This window comes from Notechis scutatus, chromosome 6 (assembly GCF_049901735.1).
Source record: "Notechis scutatus isolate UNSWTSFEM ecotype Mainland chromosome 6, rNotScu1.2, whole genome shotgun sequence".
NCBI lineage: Eukaryota > Metazoa > Chordata > Lepidosauria > Squamata > Elapidae > Notechis > Notechis scutatus.
In genome coordinates this window covers 27,744,841-27,764,362 of record NC_142014.1, presented here as the reverse complement: position 1 = coordinate 27,764,362, position 19,522 = coordinate 27,744,841, and the positions used below count along the sequence as shown (strand labels likewise).

Sequence of the window (19,522 nt, the reverse complement as noted above, 5' to 3'; positions counted from 1 at the left end):
AGGGTCTCAGGGAAGTCCTGCCTTAGCACTTGGCCACCACAGGTGCCCCCAAGTGATGTCGAACTGGCCATGCCCCCCTCCCAGCCCTCCAAGGTCAAACACAACCCTGATGTGGCCCTCAATGAAATCGAGTTTGACACCCCTGTCTTAGACCATTCCCAGCAGATACGCTGTGCAGGTGTGCGCAATCCAGCTATGAATATCCTTGAAGCAGCAGAATTGCAGGTAGTCCTCGACTTATTTTAGTAACCATTCAAAGTTACAATGGCACTGAAAAAAGTCACCTATGACCGTTTGTCACACTTAAAGCCATTGCAGTATCCCCACAATCATGTGACTGAAATTCAGACATGTGGCAGTTGATTCATATTTATGACAGTCGTAGTGTCCCAGGGTAGTGTGATGCCCGTCGGCGACCTTCTAACAAGCAAAGTCAACGGGGAACGCAGATTCACTTAACAACTGTGACAGGAAAGTTGTCATAAGAAGGGGCATGCCCCCTCTGGTCCACAGACAAACCTCTTTCCATGGAACTGGTCCCTGGTGCCCCAAAGTTTGGGGGCCGTGGTTCTAAGCGGTTTACAGAATCACCATGTTGCTCCCAACAATCTGGGTCCTCATTTTACTGACCTCAGAAGGACGGAAGGTTGAGTCAACTTTGAGCCGGTCTGGATCATATTCCAGGCTGTGGGCAGAGTCTGCCTGCAATACCACATTCTCACCACTGAGCCACCATGGCTCAACTTTTATGAAAATAAGGACCTTCCTGTCAAAAGGAGATGTGTTACCTCTTTATACTGTTTTTGTGTGGACCAATATGAAGTTTCCTCCTGTTTACCTACCCGTGTTTCCCCGAAAATAAGACCCTGTCTTGGTTTTTTTTGTTTTTTGTTTTGCCACCAAAAAAGGCACCATGCCTTATTTTGGGGGGATGTCACCCACTGACTAACCTCACTTGCGCACATCACCCCCGGCCTTCTTTTCGCTGTCAGAGGCCTTCAGGAACTACTACTTCTGCGGCCGGCAAGGCTTTCCTGAAGGCCTCTGCAGCCAATAGCAGAGCTCTGGATCGATCCTGAGCTTTGTTCTCAGCTACAGAGGCCTTCAGGAAAGCCTTGCCAGCCTTGCTGGCTGTAGAAGAAATGGGCCGGTGAGGTAGGCGTCGGGGTGTGTGAGGCCTGGCTACCATTGTCCAAAGGTAAGTAGTAGGGCAGCTCCACCCCCCCATCCCCATCCTAGCTTAATTTTTATCCGTGCACTCTGGAGTGCGCGGGATCTTAATTAGGGCTTATTTTGGGGGGGGTAGGGCTTATATTGGGCGCACATGTAGAAATCAAGCTAGTCCTTTCAGGGTAGGTCGTATTTTCGGGGAAACAGGGTAATTGCCCACTTAGTAATAGGCTGTCTTGGGATCCATCCTTATGAAGCACAGAGCTTCCTGGTCTTAGCATCTTAGCTCTGTCTGGTGAGCATTTAAGGAACAGGAGCTGGAATGCGACATGACTCATTTTCTTGGTCTTGAATCAAAACCCAATAGCTAGCAGGCTTTTGGCCACACACCCTGTTGCCATTTTGGTTGTTACCCTAGTGATGAGAAAGTGGAAACAGACGTTTACGTTTTTGGGAAGAGAGAGATCCCTCCACATGAATTAAAAAAAAAAAGCTTGAAACAAATGTTTTATTTTATCCAGTGTGTCTTGGAATTCTCTAGTTTTCATAAGCACGCTGGGTAATCATTGTCTTCTGAATTCCTTTTCTCATTTCATTTATATTAACCAGCTCCTCTTCAGTCAACCTGCTGTCAAACAGCCTCCTCATTCCTGCTTTTTTCCCTCTCCCGCTGTGTCAATTTAGAGTTTTATTACAACCATCTGCTGCCAAATTAGAAATTCTCTTTCACCTTGTATTCTCTTGGGTTACCCGAATCCGCTAAAATCCGCCCGCAAATTAATTAAAACATTTCAGTGCCGTTCTGTAAGCTTAGAGGGGACTTCCCTTTGAGCAGTGTATTTTATAGTTATCAAAACATACGGCGTATGTACAAATGTGTAATTTTTGCAGAATTAGTATATTTGATCCAGCACGAATGGTGCAGTGGCCTAGAGGTGGAGCCTCGCAATCAGGAAGCTGTGAGTTCGATCCTAAGCAGATATTTCTCTCTTTGGCCACACTGAGAATATATCTGCTGAACAAAACTCCGCATTGACGACAGGAAAGGCATCCCGCCATTAAAACACTCTGCTAGCTCCATTCAGTTGCCCAGACTCCACCCCTCAAGGGATTAACAGGTTGTTAAAAGATGATGATCCAGCACATTGATATACCCAGCAGGGGGTGGTTTAATTTAATCTGAGATTAAATCTTCCTTTGTCAGGTGCAAAGAATCGGGAAGTTGCACTTAGGAAAATTTATTGCTCAAGCATACACACGAGAATCTAATCAACTAACATTCAATATAAAACTGGTGCCAGATAAGGGACAATGGAATTCAAGAGCCATTGGAGCATTTGTGGGAGCATAACGACTCTAGGGGGATGCAGTGGCTCAGCGGCTAAGACGCTGAGCTTGTCGCATCAGAAAGGTTGGCAGTTCGGCGGTTCGAATCCTTAGCGCCACGTAACGGAGTGAGCTCCTATTACTTGTCCCTGCTTCTGCCAACCTAGTAATTCGAAAGCACGTAAAAATGCAAGTAGAAAAATAGGGACCCCTTTGGTGGGAAGGGAACAGCGTTCTGTGCGCCTTCGGTGTTTAGTCATGCCGGCCACATGACCACGGAGACGTCTTCGGACAGCGCTGGCTCTTCGGCTTTGTAACGGAGATGAGCACCGCCCCCTACAGAACGACAAGCATGTATGAGCGAGGGGAACCTTTACATTTACCTTTAAGGACTCTAGGCTGATTACTTGCTTAACTCTGCTCCCAGCTCTTCCTGCTCTTCTACAACCTTGCAGTAGGAGATTCAGTTTAAAGAGTACAGCATTACAGTCCTATAATTCTTTGCAACTCTGAGTTTGACTCTGAAGAAGTTTGCCAAGGATGAGGGCCTTGAATATAATAGGAAAGACCAGCCCCCACTCTCTGCTCAGCTAGACATCATCCCTTTAACTGGTTAAGAGGCAAAACCAATGCATGAAATTGTAATGTGCAGTAATTGATTGTAAGTTGACATGTATTCAAATATTTGCATTTCTAGCAATCCATGCAAAAATGCCCATTTCATCATTATGGGATTTTTTTCTCCATTAGCTGTGTTTGTGCCATTCACAACTGTTTAGGCACCCTGTTGTTAAATTATTTTTGTTTCTCAACTGGCAAGTTTTGCCTCATATTGTTATCTTTTGTAAATGCAAATAATTGAAATGCAAATTTTGAATTCCCTGAAGCAACTACATTGGTGTGAGCATGCCATGATAATTTTTATAAGAATCACACATTTTGGAAAGTACAGTTTGGACAAAAAAATGTGAGAGATAAGGTCACGTCTATGAGGCTTGAAAGTCCAAGGTCCAATTAATCTGATTTATCGCTAAAAACCTATGCAGAGGAATCTTCTTAACTAACAGTCAGCATTTGCTTGGGGTTACATAAGGCTCAAGGGAATTCAAGGGAGGTTGGACTTAAATTTGCTTGTGATTACGTAGGGATTCTAGGCTTATGCCTCTTTTTGTTCTGCCACCCCTTCTCCCACAATTTCCAAATCCCGTGAAAGAGTGGGGGAAAACCAGGCCATTCTTTACTACAATAATACTGCTAGCAAGACCGCAGGTTTAACCAACAATTTGAATGCGATAGATTAATGTGGCGTTTAAAATACTCTTATTTCCTCCTCTTTCCTAGTTCTGTTCATTTGGAAGTCACCTAATGGGAAGAGGATACTACGTATTTGATAGGAGATGGGATCATTTTCGACTAGCACTCAATTCTATGGTAGAAAAACATTTAAACTCACAAATGTGGAAGTAAGTATATCTGTATTGTCCGGCTATTTCTTATTTAATGCTTATTTGTTTTGTTTTTTAAATCAAATTTATTTGCCACCATCTCACAGTTCAGGTGACTCCGAGTGGCAAAGAAAATACTAATTTAAATTTAATAGCATTCTGTGGGAAAAAGATAGCGCATAAATAATGTGCATTCTAATGCCAAAGCAAGGATAATAGTAACATTGGTGAATAGGAATAATTTTAGTAACCACAAAGTAGTAAAGTATTAGCTACATTTTGAGAAAAGCTTGCTTGCTTGCTTGTCTGTCTGTCTCTCTCTTTCTGTCTGTCTCTATCATAATGAGCCTCATTGGCACAGTGGTTAGAGTGCAGTACTGCAAGCTACTTCTGCTGCAGCCAGCTGCCTGCAATTTGGCAGATCGAATCTCACCAGGCTCAAGATTGACTCAGCCTTTTGTCCTTCCCAAGTGGGTCAAATGAGGACCCAGATTGTTGAGGGCAACAGGCTGACTTTGTAAACCACTTAGAGAGGGCTGGAAAGCACTGAAAAGCAGTATATAAGACTAAGTGCTATTGCCCTTCCTTCCTTCCCTCCCTCCCTTGGTGGCATAATCTTTAAAATGCAATATTTCAGGCTGATTCTGCCCATATTCTGGAGTTTAATTCTCACTGGCTCAAGGTTTGTTCAGCCTTCCATCCTTCTGTGGTTGATAAAATGAGGACCCAGATTGTTGGGAGCAAGAGGCTGACTCTGTAAACTGCTTAGAGAGGGCTAGAAAGCACTGAAGCAGTATACAAGTGCTATTGCTATCTATTGCTATCTCTATCATATCTATCATCTACCAACCTACCTACCTGCCTGCCTACCTACCATCTCTCTCTCTCTCTCTCTCTCTCACACACACACACACACACACACACACTCACTCACGTTACATGTGAATAATGCACAGTGAACAGAAGGGTAAAGTGGTTTAAATGTAGTAAATAATCAGTAAAAACATCCCTGTTAATTCAGATAACTGGTTTCTTAATACCTTTTTTATGTCAGATATCATTCTGGCATATTATAAGGAGTTTTGCAGGCAAAGCTTTGTGATGATATTCATGGACTGATATCATAATAGAGAAGTTGTGGGGGCTCCATCCCTGGAGGTTTTTAAAAGGAGACAGGACAACCATTTGTCCAGAATGGTACAGGGTCTCTTGCTTGAGCACGGGGTTAGTCTAGAAGACCTGAGGACCCTTCCAACTCTGTTACTCTGTGGAAAAGTTCAGAAAGTGTTTTGGTCTATTTTTTCCCCTTTTAGGCTAGCTGACTGTCTCCCTTGCACAGTAGGTACATATTGTTTATGTCTCTGCTCTGATGGCCAATTTGTCAGAGTGACAGGTTCCAGGAATTCTCTAGCATTTTTGACTTGGCTTTTGGTCTGTCACAACTTCCCAGTTGAAATTCTGGTGCAGTCTCTCCAGGTGCTTCGAAATAAAGAGAGTTTCCCCCGTGTCTTCTGACTGCTAGTTGGCATTCATGGATGCCTTTTGCCAATCTTCTCCCTCATTGTCCTATGTGTGGTGGCTGTTGCTGTCATTACCCCGGATAAAACCTTGTGGAATTTTGAGTCCACGTTCCTATTTCTTAATCCTTGTAGGAAAGCTCTTTCTGCTAGCTTTCTGTTAGCTAAGGATGCTGGGTTGGACTGAAAAAAAAAAGCCTCCATCCCAACGTGTGTGTCTTGTCTTTTTTCCTTCCACACTTTAGGAAGATCCCTCCTGCCGTGGATAGTCCCATGCCGTCTCCAGCAGCCCATATCAGCAGTCCCTTCCCGTCCTCCGTCCTCCAACCTTTCAGTAATCCCACCTCGGCATACATCCCCTCCGCACCCGTCAGCTCAAGGATCCCTCCTTCTTACGTCATGGCTTCCGCCATGTTACCCAACGCCTCTTTGGCAACGGCGACGGACCCCCATTCCCTAACGTCCCACGCCACCGCCTTCCCGCATGTGGCGGCCAGCCTGAGCATCGTCGACTCCACTTTTAAGATGCCGTCGGCCCTGTCGCCTCTGCCCGCCGTCATCCCTTCCCCATCTCACAAGCCATCCAAAACGAAAACCAGCAAATCCTCCAAAGTCAGAGACCTCTTGTGTCGCAGCGACGAGCCTCCCAGTAACAAAAAGAGAAAGCTGCCGTCATCGTCTTCCTCCTCCTCTTCTTCCTCCTCTTCTTCCTCCTCGATATCTTTGCAGACTTCCTCCACGTCCTCGTTCTCAGGGGCGCACAGGAAGAACTGCGTCTTGAACCCCAGTTCCACCGTCAACTCTTACCCGGCGGCCCCTTCCTATAACAGCCTGTCTGTGCACAACACAAACAACGGAACAAGCCCCTTCAGTGCCAAATCAGAGCCCTCAGGATGGACTTCGCTCTCCGGCAGTCCAGCGGACTCGGTGAAACATATGAGCATTGTCGTGAGCAGCATTGACCCCTCCGGTTTGTCTGTCCCTTCCCTGGTGCACCCTTTGGCGGACCACTCCCTCGCCGCGCACAACGCAGTCTCTCCTCTGCCCCTTTGCTTCGACAAATCGGAAGGGAAAAAACGCAAGAACTCGAGTGCCAGCAGCAAAGCCTGTAAAATCACTAAAATGCCTGGAATGAATAGTGTTCATAAAAAGAGCGCAGCCAATCTCATCTCTCCGGGGCCGGATACGCCAAACGCCATCTCTCGGCCGGTAAGTGAGCTTTCATTGGTCTTAGAAACGGGTGTCGAACTCGATTTCATTGTGGGTTGTATTTGACCTGGGGGGGGGCGGGACAGATGGGGGGGGCGTGGCCAGCTTGACGTCACTCATCGAAGCTCCGTTTTCAGCTGCAACAGGCTCTGCCAGCGAAAACGGAGCTTGGGGAGGTTGAGGGCTGCAGGAGCCTGTCGTGGCCGAAAACGGAGCCTGGGAGGGCCACATACACGGCCTCCCCAAGCTCTGTTTTCACTGGCAGAAGGCTGCAGGAGGTTGTTGTGGCCAAAAATGGAGCCTGCGGGGGTCCACTCACAGCCTTCCCAAGCTCTGTTTTCATCGGCAGAGGGCTGCAGGAGGCCGTCGTGGCTGAAAACGGAGCCTGGGAATTCTCCCAACCCCCATTTTTGCTGGAAGAGGCACTGCAGGCCAGTCCTTTGCTGTTTTCAGTGCGGCCCCATGGGCCATATCTAAGCACCCCGCAGAATGGATTTGTCCCGCAGGCCTTGACTTTGACACCTCTTAGAAGAAGTCTGTCTTGAGAAATCTCAGAATAGGACCCTTGTGGGATTTCCAGAAATCCCACCTACCCCCACCCCAAAAAATCAGCACGATCTGTTGTAGGACTGAAACCTCCTATGACAGCGTTTTTCATATCTCAGGATAGGTTGCTGGAAATAAACCTTCTTTTAATGTTTTTAAGAGCAATTAATTTTAAAAAATGAAAACTGTTCCAGTGAAATGCAGCAACCAGTGGAAATAAGAGTCTTTTTTGTTTATCATTATAGCATAGCATAGCATAGCATAGCATAGCATAGCATAGCATAGCATAGCATAGCATATAATACTTTATTGGCCAAGTGTGATTGGACACACAAGGAATTTGTCTTGGTGCATATTATTTGCAGATTATCATAATAATTTGCATTATTATTTGCAGATTGGGAAAAACAGTGGTGTAGCTTTGTCCCAGTCTAGTCCTTCAAGTACATCAAATCTAATGCACAACAAACAAGTGAGTTGGTTTGGGTTTTTTTAAAAATCACATTTAAATCATAATTTGCATCACTTAATTGCTGTATGATTATCAACAAATGTGGCTTCTCTTAGCAACTCCATTATTTTTACAGGTAGTCCTCAAGTTACAACAGTTCATTTAGTGACTGTTCTGACTTATGAACATTTTTCACACTTCTGACCGCTATAGCCTCCCTGTGGTCAAGTAATCAAAATTTGGATCCTTGGCAACTGGCTCATACTGTTAAGTTTTGTTTTGTTTTAAATATTTGTCACAATCCCATTTCTCATGTAAGGTGAATTGTTTTTATTTTCTCTTTCAGAAAACATTAAATCGGGCTGGTAGGATAAGGACTCTTCCATGAATAAGGAGAACAACCACTCTCTTATTTTTGCAGCCCTTCTCCAAGCCAACTTATTGGTTTCTGTGTCCTGCAGATTTTCCCCCCCGTAATTTTGTATTAAAATTGTTTCCCTTTTTCCCATAAAAATTGTAGTCATGGTTTACTTTAATTTCTTACATGTGATCGGTTACATTGCCTCTGATCGGTGCAATTGGTTTTAATTTTTTTAAATTAATGCCTTCGGGAGGAAATTATTGCGTTTTCTCTTTTCAATTTCTTGCAACAACGGAAGCAGTGGACATTTCAAAATAATGCCATTTGTGATTAAAAAGAACAGATTGAGCAAAGCTATTCTTTTAAATTTGTGGTAACTTCTGTATTAATTATTGTCCTCGGGATTAAAGGAAAATCTCCATCCTTTTTGCCAACTTAATGGCTACAAGTTTCAGTGTTTCTAGATTCTTTGAACGCACTGAATGGTTAATGCATCTAGCTATTGCCAATAATTAATAGGAATATTGTGTGACCATTTCCCTCATATCTAGATGAAGGGGCCAAGAAAAGGATTGTCCTTGGTGAAGCATTATTCTAAAATAAGGACAGAAGTTGGACATAACTGAATTTGCATCAGTAGAATTGCACTGACAATGTTTTTACAGGAATTACTGATTTTTTAAAAAAAAATGAAAGATTTTTTTGTAATCAGGAAACCAATTATACTAAGGTCCTACAAAATTACTACAAAGGAATTAACTTTTCTTTCTGCAGAATTAAAAGTGCACTTATATGCCAGATTTATTTACATCTTGGGGAGAAATGAAAATGAATGCAAATAGATTTATTAGCTTCTTTCCTTTTAAAGTAAAAGCTTACGGGCAAATTTTAAAGCATAGGAAATGTTTAACAACGGTAAACAAAGGCTAGGCCTCTTGGGGGAAATTAGAAAATATTCTCAAAATAATTTTTATAATGTTATTGTAATTTATGTTTTCTTATACTTGGGAAGCGACAAGAGTAGTTTCATGGATGATATGAAGCTAGGAAAAAATATAAGCAATGGTTGTATTTTTCATGTATTTTGAGTTACATTTTATTGTACATTCTTCAGATTGAAAAAAAAAGTACATATCTTTATTTTTGCACAATTTTTTGTCATTGGTAGTAGGAACAGAGCCTTGTTTTTTAAAAACTAATTTATTTGTGTTGTATAGCTGCAGGAGTTATCAAATTTCAGTAGCAAAACAACGCTCCAATGATCAAACTGCTGTTCTATGTTTGGGGTGGGGGGGAGAGATACGATGAATATGAATTTGAGTGGCTGCTGAAGGAACAATTTAATAATGTCAAGACTTCCTTAGCTTAACATGCATCTATTATGTAGAAAGCTGGATTATTGGTGGGTGTTTTAGGATAATGCTCATTTATCTCTTCATTTTCCATGACTTAGATCTCACAGCATTTTGGAAACCTTAAGTATCAAATACAGCCTTCCACATTTTGTTCCATCACCTTTTTTTTTTTTTTAAAAAAAAAAGGTCATTTAATTTATATATACTAAAATGGTATATATAATGTGGCTTTAAAAATGGAAATGGACCAGACCAACCTGTATTGCAGTGTAGTTATTTGTTAAATAGTTGGTTGTTTTTTTTTCCTCCTTTCCAACCATTTTCCCTTCTACACACCCAATTTTCCAGAAGACATGATTTCCAGCAATAGAGGCATAAGCTTTGGTCGTTAACACATGATGCAATGCATAGGCCCGTCAGCCATATTTAAAAAAAATTAAATGAAAAAAAGCAACTTGGATAACTTGTATGCCTTCTTTTGTATCGATGTTACCAATTTGTACATAGTGCTGATCAACCTTTGTAGAGAATAGTTTATACAGCATATTCTATTATTGCCGATTCTCAGTGAACTCTTGTTTAAAAAAGAAGAAATTTTTCTATGTACACCTTCTATTTTGTTACGCTGTTTTACCCATGGCACTTTAACAAAACTTTGGGTTTTACATAGCTGGTCGGTCATGGGAAATAAACAATTATAAAAAAAGAAAAACTGTTGCACAGAAGTGAAATTTGCACCTCCTCAATTATGCTTTCCTACTACAGATTTTAGAATCCTTTTCCAGAAGACTTTTGAAGACAAGCACGTCCAATCATTCTAAAAAGAAAAAAGATTGCCATATGTGTACAGTCGATTTCTTTTCTACGGATCCATATTTTGTAACACTATTTTCCTCCTCCTGCACCTTTTATGTATTAGCAGTATCAAGAAAGAACCCCATTCCATGCTTGTGATAATTGTAAGTGTTGAAAGTAGATGTAAATAGTAAAATTTATGACTTACAGTTTTGAGAAAAGGGAAAAATAAAGAACAAATGTATGTATCTAACTGATACTGCCATGGTTTTAGGACCAGGCCTGGAGATATTCTCTAGTGGGCGATTGTATTTCTTTTTGTTATTTGTTAGTTTTGCTTTATTGTTATTATTATTATTTGTAACATGGCTTTGTAAATAAAATAATTTATATGTTTCTAAGAAAAACACACGCAATGCTTTATCATTTTGTAAAAGAAAAAGGTCCAGGGTTATCTGGGAAAAATTATAAGCCTTGACACGACTTGGTAAAAAGCTTTTATAATTAGGATCTGCTCTGAATTAGAAATCCACTATCCAAAATAAGGAAATATAGTTTAGTTTTTCTGCTTGTCCTATGTGATGACTCCATTGTGACCATCAGAATACAAAAAGCCTCAAACAATCTTTGATTAAATAAAAAAGCCTCAAGTGAAAAGAATTTCACACAACACAGTATGTGTCTCGCACTACAATCTTATGGAGAACTCTTAGGGAAAGAAGGCCTTTGATCTTCAAAAAGATTGAGTCATTTCAGAGCTACGTGTTAATCAGATCAGACAGATTTCACTAGGATTGACCCTAGCTGCTCTCAAAAAGTCTGATCTTGTTAAATCAACACAAGCTGAGTTAATTAGCAACACATCATGTTTCATAAGGCTATTTTAATTAAGCTATAATGGCTACTACACTGCAAGTAGTGCTTGACTTGCCATCATTTGTTTAGCGACTGTTCTGACCTAGGCTTCTCAAGATCATGAAGCAGACTCCTCATCCCAATAAAACCCCTTTTATTTAGGTTAAAGGGAATTCCTCTCCAGCAAAGTCCCAGCAAACATCTTTCGTGAGACTTCACAACCACAGATCTTTATCAGGCTTGGAGAGTTGCCAGGCTGATACCTTCCAAACGCCATGCTGTAGCAGAAATTACTTGGCAAGAAGTCAGGAACAGATCTTCACCCTAATGAATTGAACTAATTGTCTCCTGCAAACCCCACTCTCCTTTTGCTCCTCTTTTATTCCCTCTGGGAGGGGCCATTGACCATCCACCTGTGCCCTTACTCCTCAGTTGACCCTTGTTCCTTAACTGTTCCCTTCTCCTGGCAGCTCTGCGCATGTGCACATTGGGAACAGACTCCAGCTGTTCTTCTGCCCCACTGATGTCCGACTCCAAAGGCAGCTGATAACTGTCAGACAGCCCTGGCCCCATCTCTGCCTCCAACGCAGAGCCCTCGTCAGAGCCTTTCCCAGAATCCAGGAGTGGCCTATGTTCCTCCCCAACCACCTCATTCATTGTCCAAGTCTGCTGCCAGCTATGGTCACGAAATAAACGGTTATACGTCAAGCGCTATCTGCCCTTGTGAGTGTTGTCCATTGCCCAGAGTCATTTAATGGAGTTAGATGGCCATATACATAAACAAGCCTCAAAAACTTTAACCTTAGACTGTCTACTGTTGCCCTCACCCCATACTAGACAACACAGTATCAACAGTAGAGGCCTTCAAAATTCTATGTTCTATCATATCACAAGACTTAAAATGGACACCAAAAACGTCATCAAAAAAAGCACAACAAAGAATGTTCTTTCTATGCCAACTCAGGAAGCTCAAACTGCCTAAGGAGCTGCTGATCCAGTTCTACAGAGGAATTATTGAGTCTCATCTGCACCTCCATAACAGGACAGACACAGACTTCAGAGGGTAATTAGGACTGCAGAAAAAAACAATTGCTACCAACCTGCCTTCCATGGAGGACCTGTATACTGCACGAGTCAAAAAGAGGGCTGTGAAAATATCTACACACACCTCACCACATCCTGGACATAAATAGTTTCAACTCCCACCCTCAAAATGATGCTATAGGGCAGGGGTCCCCAACCACCGGGCAGCGGACCGGTACCGGGCCGTGGAGCACTCTTTACCGGGCCGCAAAGAAAAAAATAAAAAAATGGCGGCTTTCTTCGCCTTCGGTGAATGCTGCTGGGATCGGGGATCAAGGACACAAATGAAAGAAGGGGAGGGAGGAAGCAACGAAGCCTGTCCTGCTCTCTGGCTCAGCTCTCTCAGTCGCTTTCTCGCTCCTCCACCAGCCCAGGAAGAAACTGCTTCAAAGAAGCGGGGGCGGGGGCTTTCCTGTCGCCGCAGCTTCCCGAGCGCCCGTTTCACCCCACCCGCCCGCCCGCCCGCTCGCGGTTCAATCCCCAGTGCTCCGTTCTGCCTGCCTGCCTGTCTGGTTGTTTAGGAGCAGCTTCGGCTGAGAATAATAACTATTCGCCTCTTTTTATCAGCCGAAGCTGCTCCGAAGCGAAGAAGGCAGGCAGGCAGGCAGGTAAACGGAGCACTGTGGATTGAACCGCGGCGGGCGGGCGGGCGGGGTGGGGGTGAAACGCGGCGCTTCGGGAAGCTGTGGCGACAGGAAAAGCCACCCCCGCTTCTGGGCTGCTGGAGGAGCGATAGAGTGACTGAGAGAGGAACGAGGCAGACACCTGAGGAGGGAGGAGGAGACACCTGAGGGATGGGGCTGGGGAGGCAGGGCCGGGCGCTCCTGAACTTGGTGGTTTGCTGGCAGGCGTTTTATTACCCGACTAGGTAACAACATCAGATGTTACCTAGTCAGGTAATGAAACGTCTGCAAGCAAACTACCAAACTCGGATTCTCTCTCCCCCCTCCCCCGGTCCTTGAAAAAATGTTTCTGCTTGAAACCGGTCCCTGGTACAAAAAGGTTGGGGACCACTGCTATAGGGCACTGCACACCAGAACAATTAGACACAAGGAGTTTTTCCCCACATGCCATCCCTCTGCTAAACAATTTCCTCAACACTGTCCAACTATTTACAAAGTCTGCACTACTATTACTGTTAATCTTCTCCTCACTCCTTATCGCCCATCCCCTCCCACTTGTGATTGTATGACTGAAACTTTGTCGCTTGTCTCCTCACGATTTATATTGACTGTTTCCTAGTATGATTTGATTGCTTATTGTACCCTATGACTATCATTAAGTGTTGTACCTTATGATTCTTGACCAATGTATCTTTTATGTACACTGAGAGCATTTGCATTAAGACAAATTCCTTGTGTGTCCAATCACACTTGGCCAATACAAGAATTCTATTCCTAAGAGGTATTTAAGGGGCATGCATAAGCACACCAACATGCCTATCACCCGTCTTAATGTTCCCTTTTGTTCGTATCTATTTCATATATTAATAATCATGTTTAAAGTTATATATATTATCAGATGGATGCTTGACAAAATAAATTAATAAAAGTAGATAAAGCATAAAATTGCTCTATGGGTCCCCAGATCTTTAACTAAGCTTGATCTTAACCAAAAGGCCGAGAAGCGAACTTTAAACAACTTCAGAAATTCAGAAATGTTTGCAAAATTTTGCATACATTTCAAACTGTCCAAAACCTCCCTATTTCCCGGCCCACGTGCTTTGGACCGGAGGCCACGCCCCTCCCGCTGTCGTAAACATTAGTCGCCGCTCCTCCCCGCTGACGTCACAACCCCTCCCCAAGCCCTTAGGAACAACCGGGCGAGCAACCTGATTGGCCGAGAGCGGCCCCCTCCGTTATGGCGTTCCCCTGCGCGGCGCGTCCTTGGTCCGTCGCCTAGCAACGGCGATGGACCGAGAAACGGAAGGCCGCGAGTACCTGGCCCAGCACAAAATCCCGGAGCTTTTGTATAGTTTAACCTCGTTGCTTCTCTACCATCGGCCGGGTGAGAGATTTTACACGGGGGTTGCGTTTCCTAGCCTCGGGAAGACGAGCGGATTTGCCCTTGCACGGAGTATAAAGCGATAAAATGCGGGCTGGGATTGTTTTTTTTAAAAAAAAAATGGTTAAAAAAAAACACGGGTTTTTTGCATGGCTTCCATGGTGGCAGTCGTTGCCCGAGAGATGACCTGTGAGTAATTTACACAATAGGGCAGGAGAATCCAAACTTGTGGACTTCTACTCCCAGAATTCCCCAGCCAGCTATGCATATGGGGAATTCTGGGAGTTGAAGTCCACAAGTCTTAAAGTCTTAAAATCCACAAGTCTTAAAAGTGCCCAAGTTTGGAATCTCCTGTATTAGGCTAAACGTGTTTTTCAATCTCATCATCATTTAAGGTGGGTGGACTACAATACCCAGAATCCATGCCAGCTGGGGAATTCTGGGAGTTGAAGTCCATGAGTCTTAAAGTGCCCCAGTTTGGTGACTCCTGCATTAGACTAAAAGATGTTTTTCAACCTTGTCAGCTTTTAAGGTGGGTGGACTACAACACCCAGAATCCATGTCTGGCTGGGGAATTCTGGGAGTTGAAGTCCACAAGTCTTAAAGTGCCCCAGTTTGGTGACTCCTGCATTAGACTAAAAGGTGTTTTTTAACCTTGACAGCATTTAAGGTGGGTGGACTACAATACCCAGAATCCATAGCTGGCTGGGGAATTCTGGGAGTTAAAGTTGAATTTTGGCAGTTATGAAAAGATTCAAGGACACGGATTGCAATTCTGTGCTTCTCTTGGCCAAGAAGGAAGATACAAACTGCCTGAGTGCCCAAAAGGTTAAGCCACAAAACATTGAATGCTTTAATGGTAATAGTTACCTGTCAATCATCATTTTAATTAAAAAAGAACATTTAGTTTAGATACATTTAACAATATGGCTTGGAGCGGACAACAATACGACTGATCTTTTTCCTTTTCAGAGCGACCGAGAGAATTTTTGATAAAGACATTGGAAAAAGTAAAGATTGCCAAAGCAACAAGCAACGACTATCCCAACCTTATGGACGAGTCAAACCTGGATGCAATGTTTGATATGATTGATGTCGGGGGTGAAGGCTACATAAATGTAATACAGTACAAAGGAGGTTGGTGTTTCTTCATATCTTATGAACTTTTTATGTCTTCCATGACAAGATACAGTAATCCGAAAAAAATAAAAAAAATGTTCTTCCGTTTTCTAACAAATGTAATGGTCAACTCATAAAATATTTCTATGGTTTTTTTTAGAATTACCAACAGAAAGGGAGGGGGGAAAGGGGTTTGAAAGAGCAGTGCGGCAGCTTGGAAATTGAAAGTGCATTCCATAGTTTTTCAGAGATAGTAACTAGGTGACAGAAGTTTCTGCCATGCAAAATTCTAACTGGAGAGCATGATTTATGACTCTGAGCTATGGAGGTGTCCCACTGGAGAATATGAATTACGATACACCCAGGGTGTGGGGGAAAACCAGGGCCAAAGGGGACAATGAATGATGTGTCTCAGAGTTGGCTACACCCAGGCAATGTCGTCATGTTTACTCCTACTAAATCTTCTTCAAGTTTTGGAAGTTTGGCTCAAGACTCATGATTTAATTGGGGTAACTGCTGGAATCCTGACAGTAATGATATTTTAGATTCCTATTCAAAAATCACACTGATTTGTCTGTAAATATCTCAGCAGTTTGGCTAGTAAATTATATTTTATCCCACATGACAATGTGTGAAGCATCTTCCAATAAACAAAGAAAAGTTATCTGGAAAAAAATATGAACTTCCTTCTTAGAAGATTTTAGGTTGCTGCACTGGGGTGCTATAAAACTGCCTAGCCTCTCCCCACTTCCTGGGCGAGAAAGCAGTTTAGCAGAAGCAGTACAGATAGTCCTCAACTTACAATTCATTTAGTGACCATTCAAAATGACGGCACTGAAAAAAGTGAATTATGACAATTTTTCACACTGATGACCATTGCAGCATTCCCACAGATACAGATAAGTCTATAGAAATATTTGTAGCTACATCATTATTTTACTGTATTTAATGATTTTAATTTTGTCTTCCATTTAGTACTACAATGACAGCTGTATATATAGATTATAAAAAGCTGAATCTACATGACAAAACATAAGCTAAATCAGAGTTTTTCATTTTTATCTGCCTCCACTTGTTGCTGCATAAATAAACAGTGTCTGAACTGTGTACTTCTGTATATACATATTGAGATATAAGAACTGTCTAATCCATGATCAGTTTGTGTTACTTCTCTATTTTCCAGCTGCAAAGAAGAGTCCTTGTTTAAAGAAAAATAGTGATTTCTGTTCAATTTCCCATAAACTGCTGGAAAACATATTTACATTCCTAATATCCTTTTTGAGGTCATATCACCTCCAAGGTGGAAATGACTGGATTTAAACATAATAATAACCCTCCAAAATGGCTCACTTAAGTTTGGCTTTAGTACCTTCCACATATTCAGCCACTCTTAATTTTGGAAATCAGTTTACAGCAATAGAGTATTGCATGAATCTAGCAGATTATGGTAGATTTAGCAAGCCACTGCTTGGCATGACATGTGAGTCCAGCTGAGTGATTCCTGACAGGTGGGACACCAAATGATTGAGTGTGATTTTGGTAGGAGTCACATGATCGCAGCAATCTAAATGAAATAAAAGTCTAAAAAGGTAGGCTGCACGCAAATTTGGAGGCCTTCTTTTGAGCAATTATACATGGAGGGTTATACTACATGTGGTGTCTTTGTTCAGGTTTGTTCAGGTATTTTCCCACGTCATTATAGTTGTGCTTTTAAAGTTGTAGCACAGAATTGGCAGAATCTCATCTGCCATCATCAGGCTTCAGCAGAATCTCATCTGCCATCATCAGTCTTCTGTATTGTGTTCATCTGTGAGTCAGACTTTCACAGCCGTTTCTGTTTTAAATTTGGTGCTAGCCATCTGCTGTGCCAGAATGGCAACTACCATTCCTAGATGTACTAATCTACAAAAAAACAGATGGCACACTAGGACACACCATATACCAGAAGAAAACACACACCAACCCGCTACCTCAACGCCCAATCCCACCACCACCCAGCACAGATAAACTCCGTGGCCAAAACACTAATCGTCAGAACCAAACGCCTGGCAGACAAGACACACATAAAGACTGAACTATGCACCCTGACTAAAGTACTGACAGCCAACGGCTTCCACAAAAGCAAAATCACTGGCTTGATCCACAGATATAATGGAGACCTAGAAGATGAACAGACCTATGGAACAGCTGTCCTGCCCTACATAAGAGGTACTACAGACAAAATCAGTAAGATACTACACAGGCATCACATCAAGACTGCCTTCAAAACAGACAGAAAAATAGCCATCCTAAGAAACCCCAAAGATAAAATTGACCTGGAAAACCAAGGCATATACGAAGTCCCCTGTGCATCATGCCCTGCCACATACATTGGACAGACCAATAGAAGAATAAGTACCCGCCTAGATGAACACAAAAAGGCAGTAAAAAAGCTGGAACACACTTCCTCGCTAGTCCAACACATGAAAGCCACAGGCCATAGCATCAACTTCAGTGGCACCAAAACCCTAGCCACTATAGAAAACCCTAGCCACTATAGAAAACCCCAGCCACAGAATTATCAGAGAAGCCATAGAGATTGAAAAAAGACCTGAAAGCATGAATAGAAGAGATGATTCTACCAGACTGTCAATTATTTGGAAGCCTGCACTCACAAACAAAAAAATCTCCACACCACAAGCCAGGCAAACACCTGGGCACAAACAGACCCCACCTGATACCTCCAGCTCAAACACACCCCAACCAGGCACCCAGATGAAACCTAGCTTCCTAATAAATGATAGCCGTCTGTTTACTTGGAGCCAAGCCGCACTAAAAGCCTCCAATACAGGAAGCACAATGTTGCCAGCCAATCAAGACAAAAAAAGCCACAAACAGACAGAAGATATTAGAAACACTAATCAAGCAGAACATAGCAAACTCCAAGACCAATAAACACAGACCAAGACTCCCAACCAATCAGGATGAAGAAAAAAACATTCTGGCACAGCAGTAGGCTAGCCCCAAATTTAAAACTGAAACGGCTGTGAAAGTCTGACCCACAGACGAACACAGTACAGAAGCCTGATGATGGCAGATGAGATTCTGCCGAAACGTTGCTACAACTTTAAAAGCACAACTATAATGACGTGGGAAAATACCCGAACAAAGCTGAATACCATACATATAAATACCCACGAAAACTTAAGAAAACATATCTATCTATCTATCTATCTATCTATCTATCTATTTATCTATCTATCTCTCTATCTAGCTATCTATCTATTATTTATTTCTCTCTTATGTTTTAGCACTTGAGTCTCTGGGATTGAGTAGCCAGGATGTACCTTATAAAGAAAATGAAATAATTACATCAAATGTCTTCAAGGAAAATGTGTAAGTTAAACCAGAATATAACATTTTATGTGGAACTAGCTTGATACCCGTGCTTCACTACGAAACTATGTGGTCGTGCTTAGTTTTTGGGGAGGAAAATAAGAGGGGAAAAATTCTGCCTCTGCCTACCAGCATCCATCGGTATTCATCTGGCTACCGTCCTGTCAGTGTGTGATTTGAGGGCTGTTTGGAAACTGAAAGAGTATTTGCTGTGAGCGAGACAGCAAGGAGCCTGGGCGTGGCTTAGCTCAACTGTTCTGTACTAAAGCTGCTTGGTGCTGTGAAACTGAAACTCCTCTCCTCTGCTTGTGTTTTGCATTTGGAAGAGGTTTCTTTTCAGGTGAGAGGGGGAGTAGAACGTAGCATCAGAGTGTGTTAATAATAATTATAATGTAGGAAATACTAATGCTCTGATGGGCCTTTCGAAAAATCCTTTCTTAGTGAGCCCCTAGAAGCCAAGAGGAACATATGGGCCAAATTTCAAGTTTGTAGGCTTTACAGTTCTGGAGATTTTGTGATGATACGTGAGGAGTATTTCGCTTTTATATAGAGATTGCAGGGATGTGTGTGTGTGTGTATACAAAAATGTGTAATGAGGAAAATACAACTGTTTATATATGATCTTTATATGTTATATATCTTTGTTTTCCTCCACAGGACGAAAAAATTTACTGAGCTGTGGACAACGGTTTAATCCTAAATATGCTTACCTGGAATATTTTTTTTATGTATATATATATTTCAGTAATATATATATTTCAGTTTCTGAAAAAAAGCTAGCAATTTCATTTATATGTAATGGCCTTCCCTTGTAGTAATTTTATCCTCACTGAAGCATTCCTTTATTTCAGAATCTTCATAACTGTTATCATACTGAATTTGCTAAATAAATAATGGGAGTATTAGCCAAC

The 19,522-nt window shown here is 42.3% G+C and overlaps 2 protein-coding genes across 9 annotated transcripts in view; both read left to right on the top strand.

Moving 5' to 3' along the window:
* The window catches only part of ATXN7L1 (ataxin 7 like 1), a 74,399-nt gene extending 63,813 nt beyond the window's left edge, over nt 1-10,586 (top strand). For 5 of the 8 annotated variants that reach the window (XM_026677195.2, XM_026677197.2, XM_026677194.2 and 2 more), the window contains 4 exons: nt 3,838-3,959; nt 5,704-6,667; nt 7,611-7,685; nt 8,011-10,586. In XM_026677195.2, coding sequence (XP_026532980.2) covers nt 3,838-3,959; nt 5,704-6,667; nt 7,611-7,685; nt 8,011-8,052 — 1,203 coding nt within the window. In that variant the 3' untranslated portion in view covers nt 8,053-10,586. The remainder of the gene's footprint in view (nt 1-3,837; nt 3,960-5,703; nt 6,668-7,610; nt 7,686-8,010) is intronic. The other 3 variants (XM_087967790.1, XM_087967789.1, XM_087967792.1) reach the window with 1 other exon arrangement.
* Nucleotides 10,587-13,920: 3,334 nt separating this feature from the next.
* Nucleotides 13,921-19,521, top strand: EFCAB10 (EF-hand calcium binding domain 10). Its single transcript, XM_087967814.1, has 4 exons — nt 13,921-14,120; nt 15,090-15,254; nt 18,527-18,611; nt 19,269-19,521. The coding sequence occupies exons 1-4, from the start codon at nt 14,024-14,026 to the stop codon at nt 19,303-19,305; spliced, it is 384 nt and encodes a 127-aa protein (XP_087823940.1). The 5' UTR covers nt 13,921-14,023; the 3' UTR covers nt 19,306-19,521.
* The last annotated feature ends 1 nt before the right edge of the window (nt 19,522 follows it).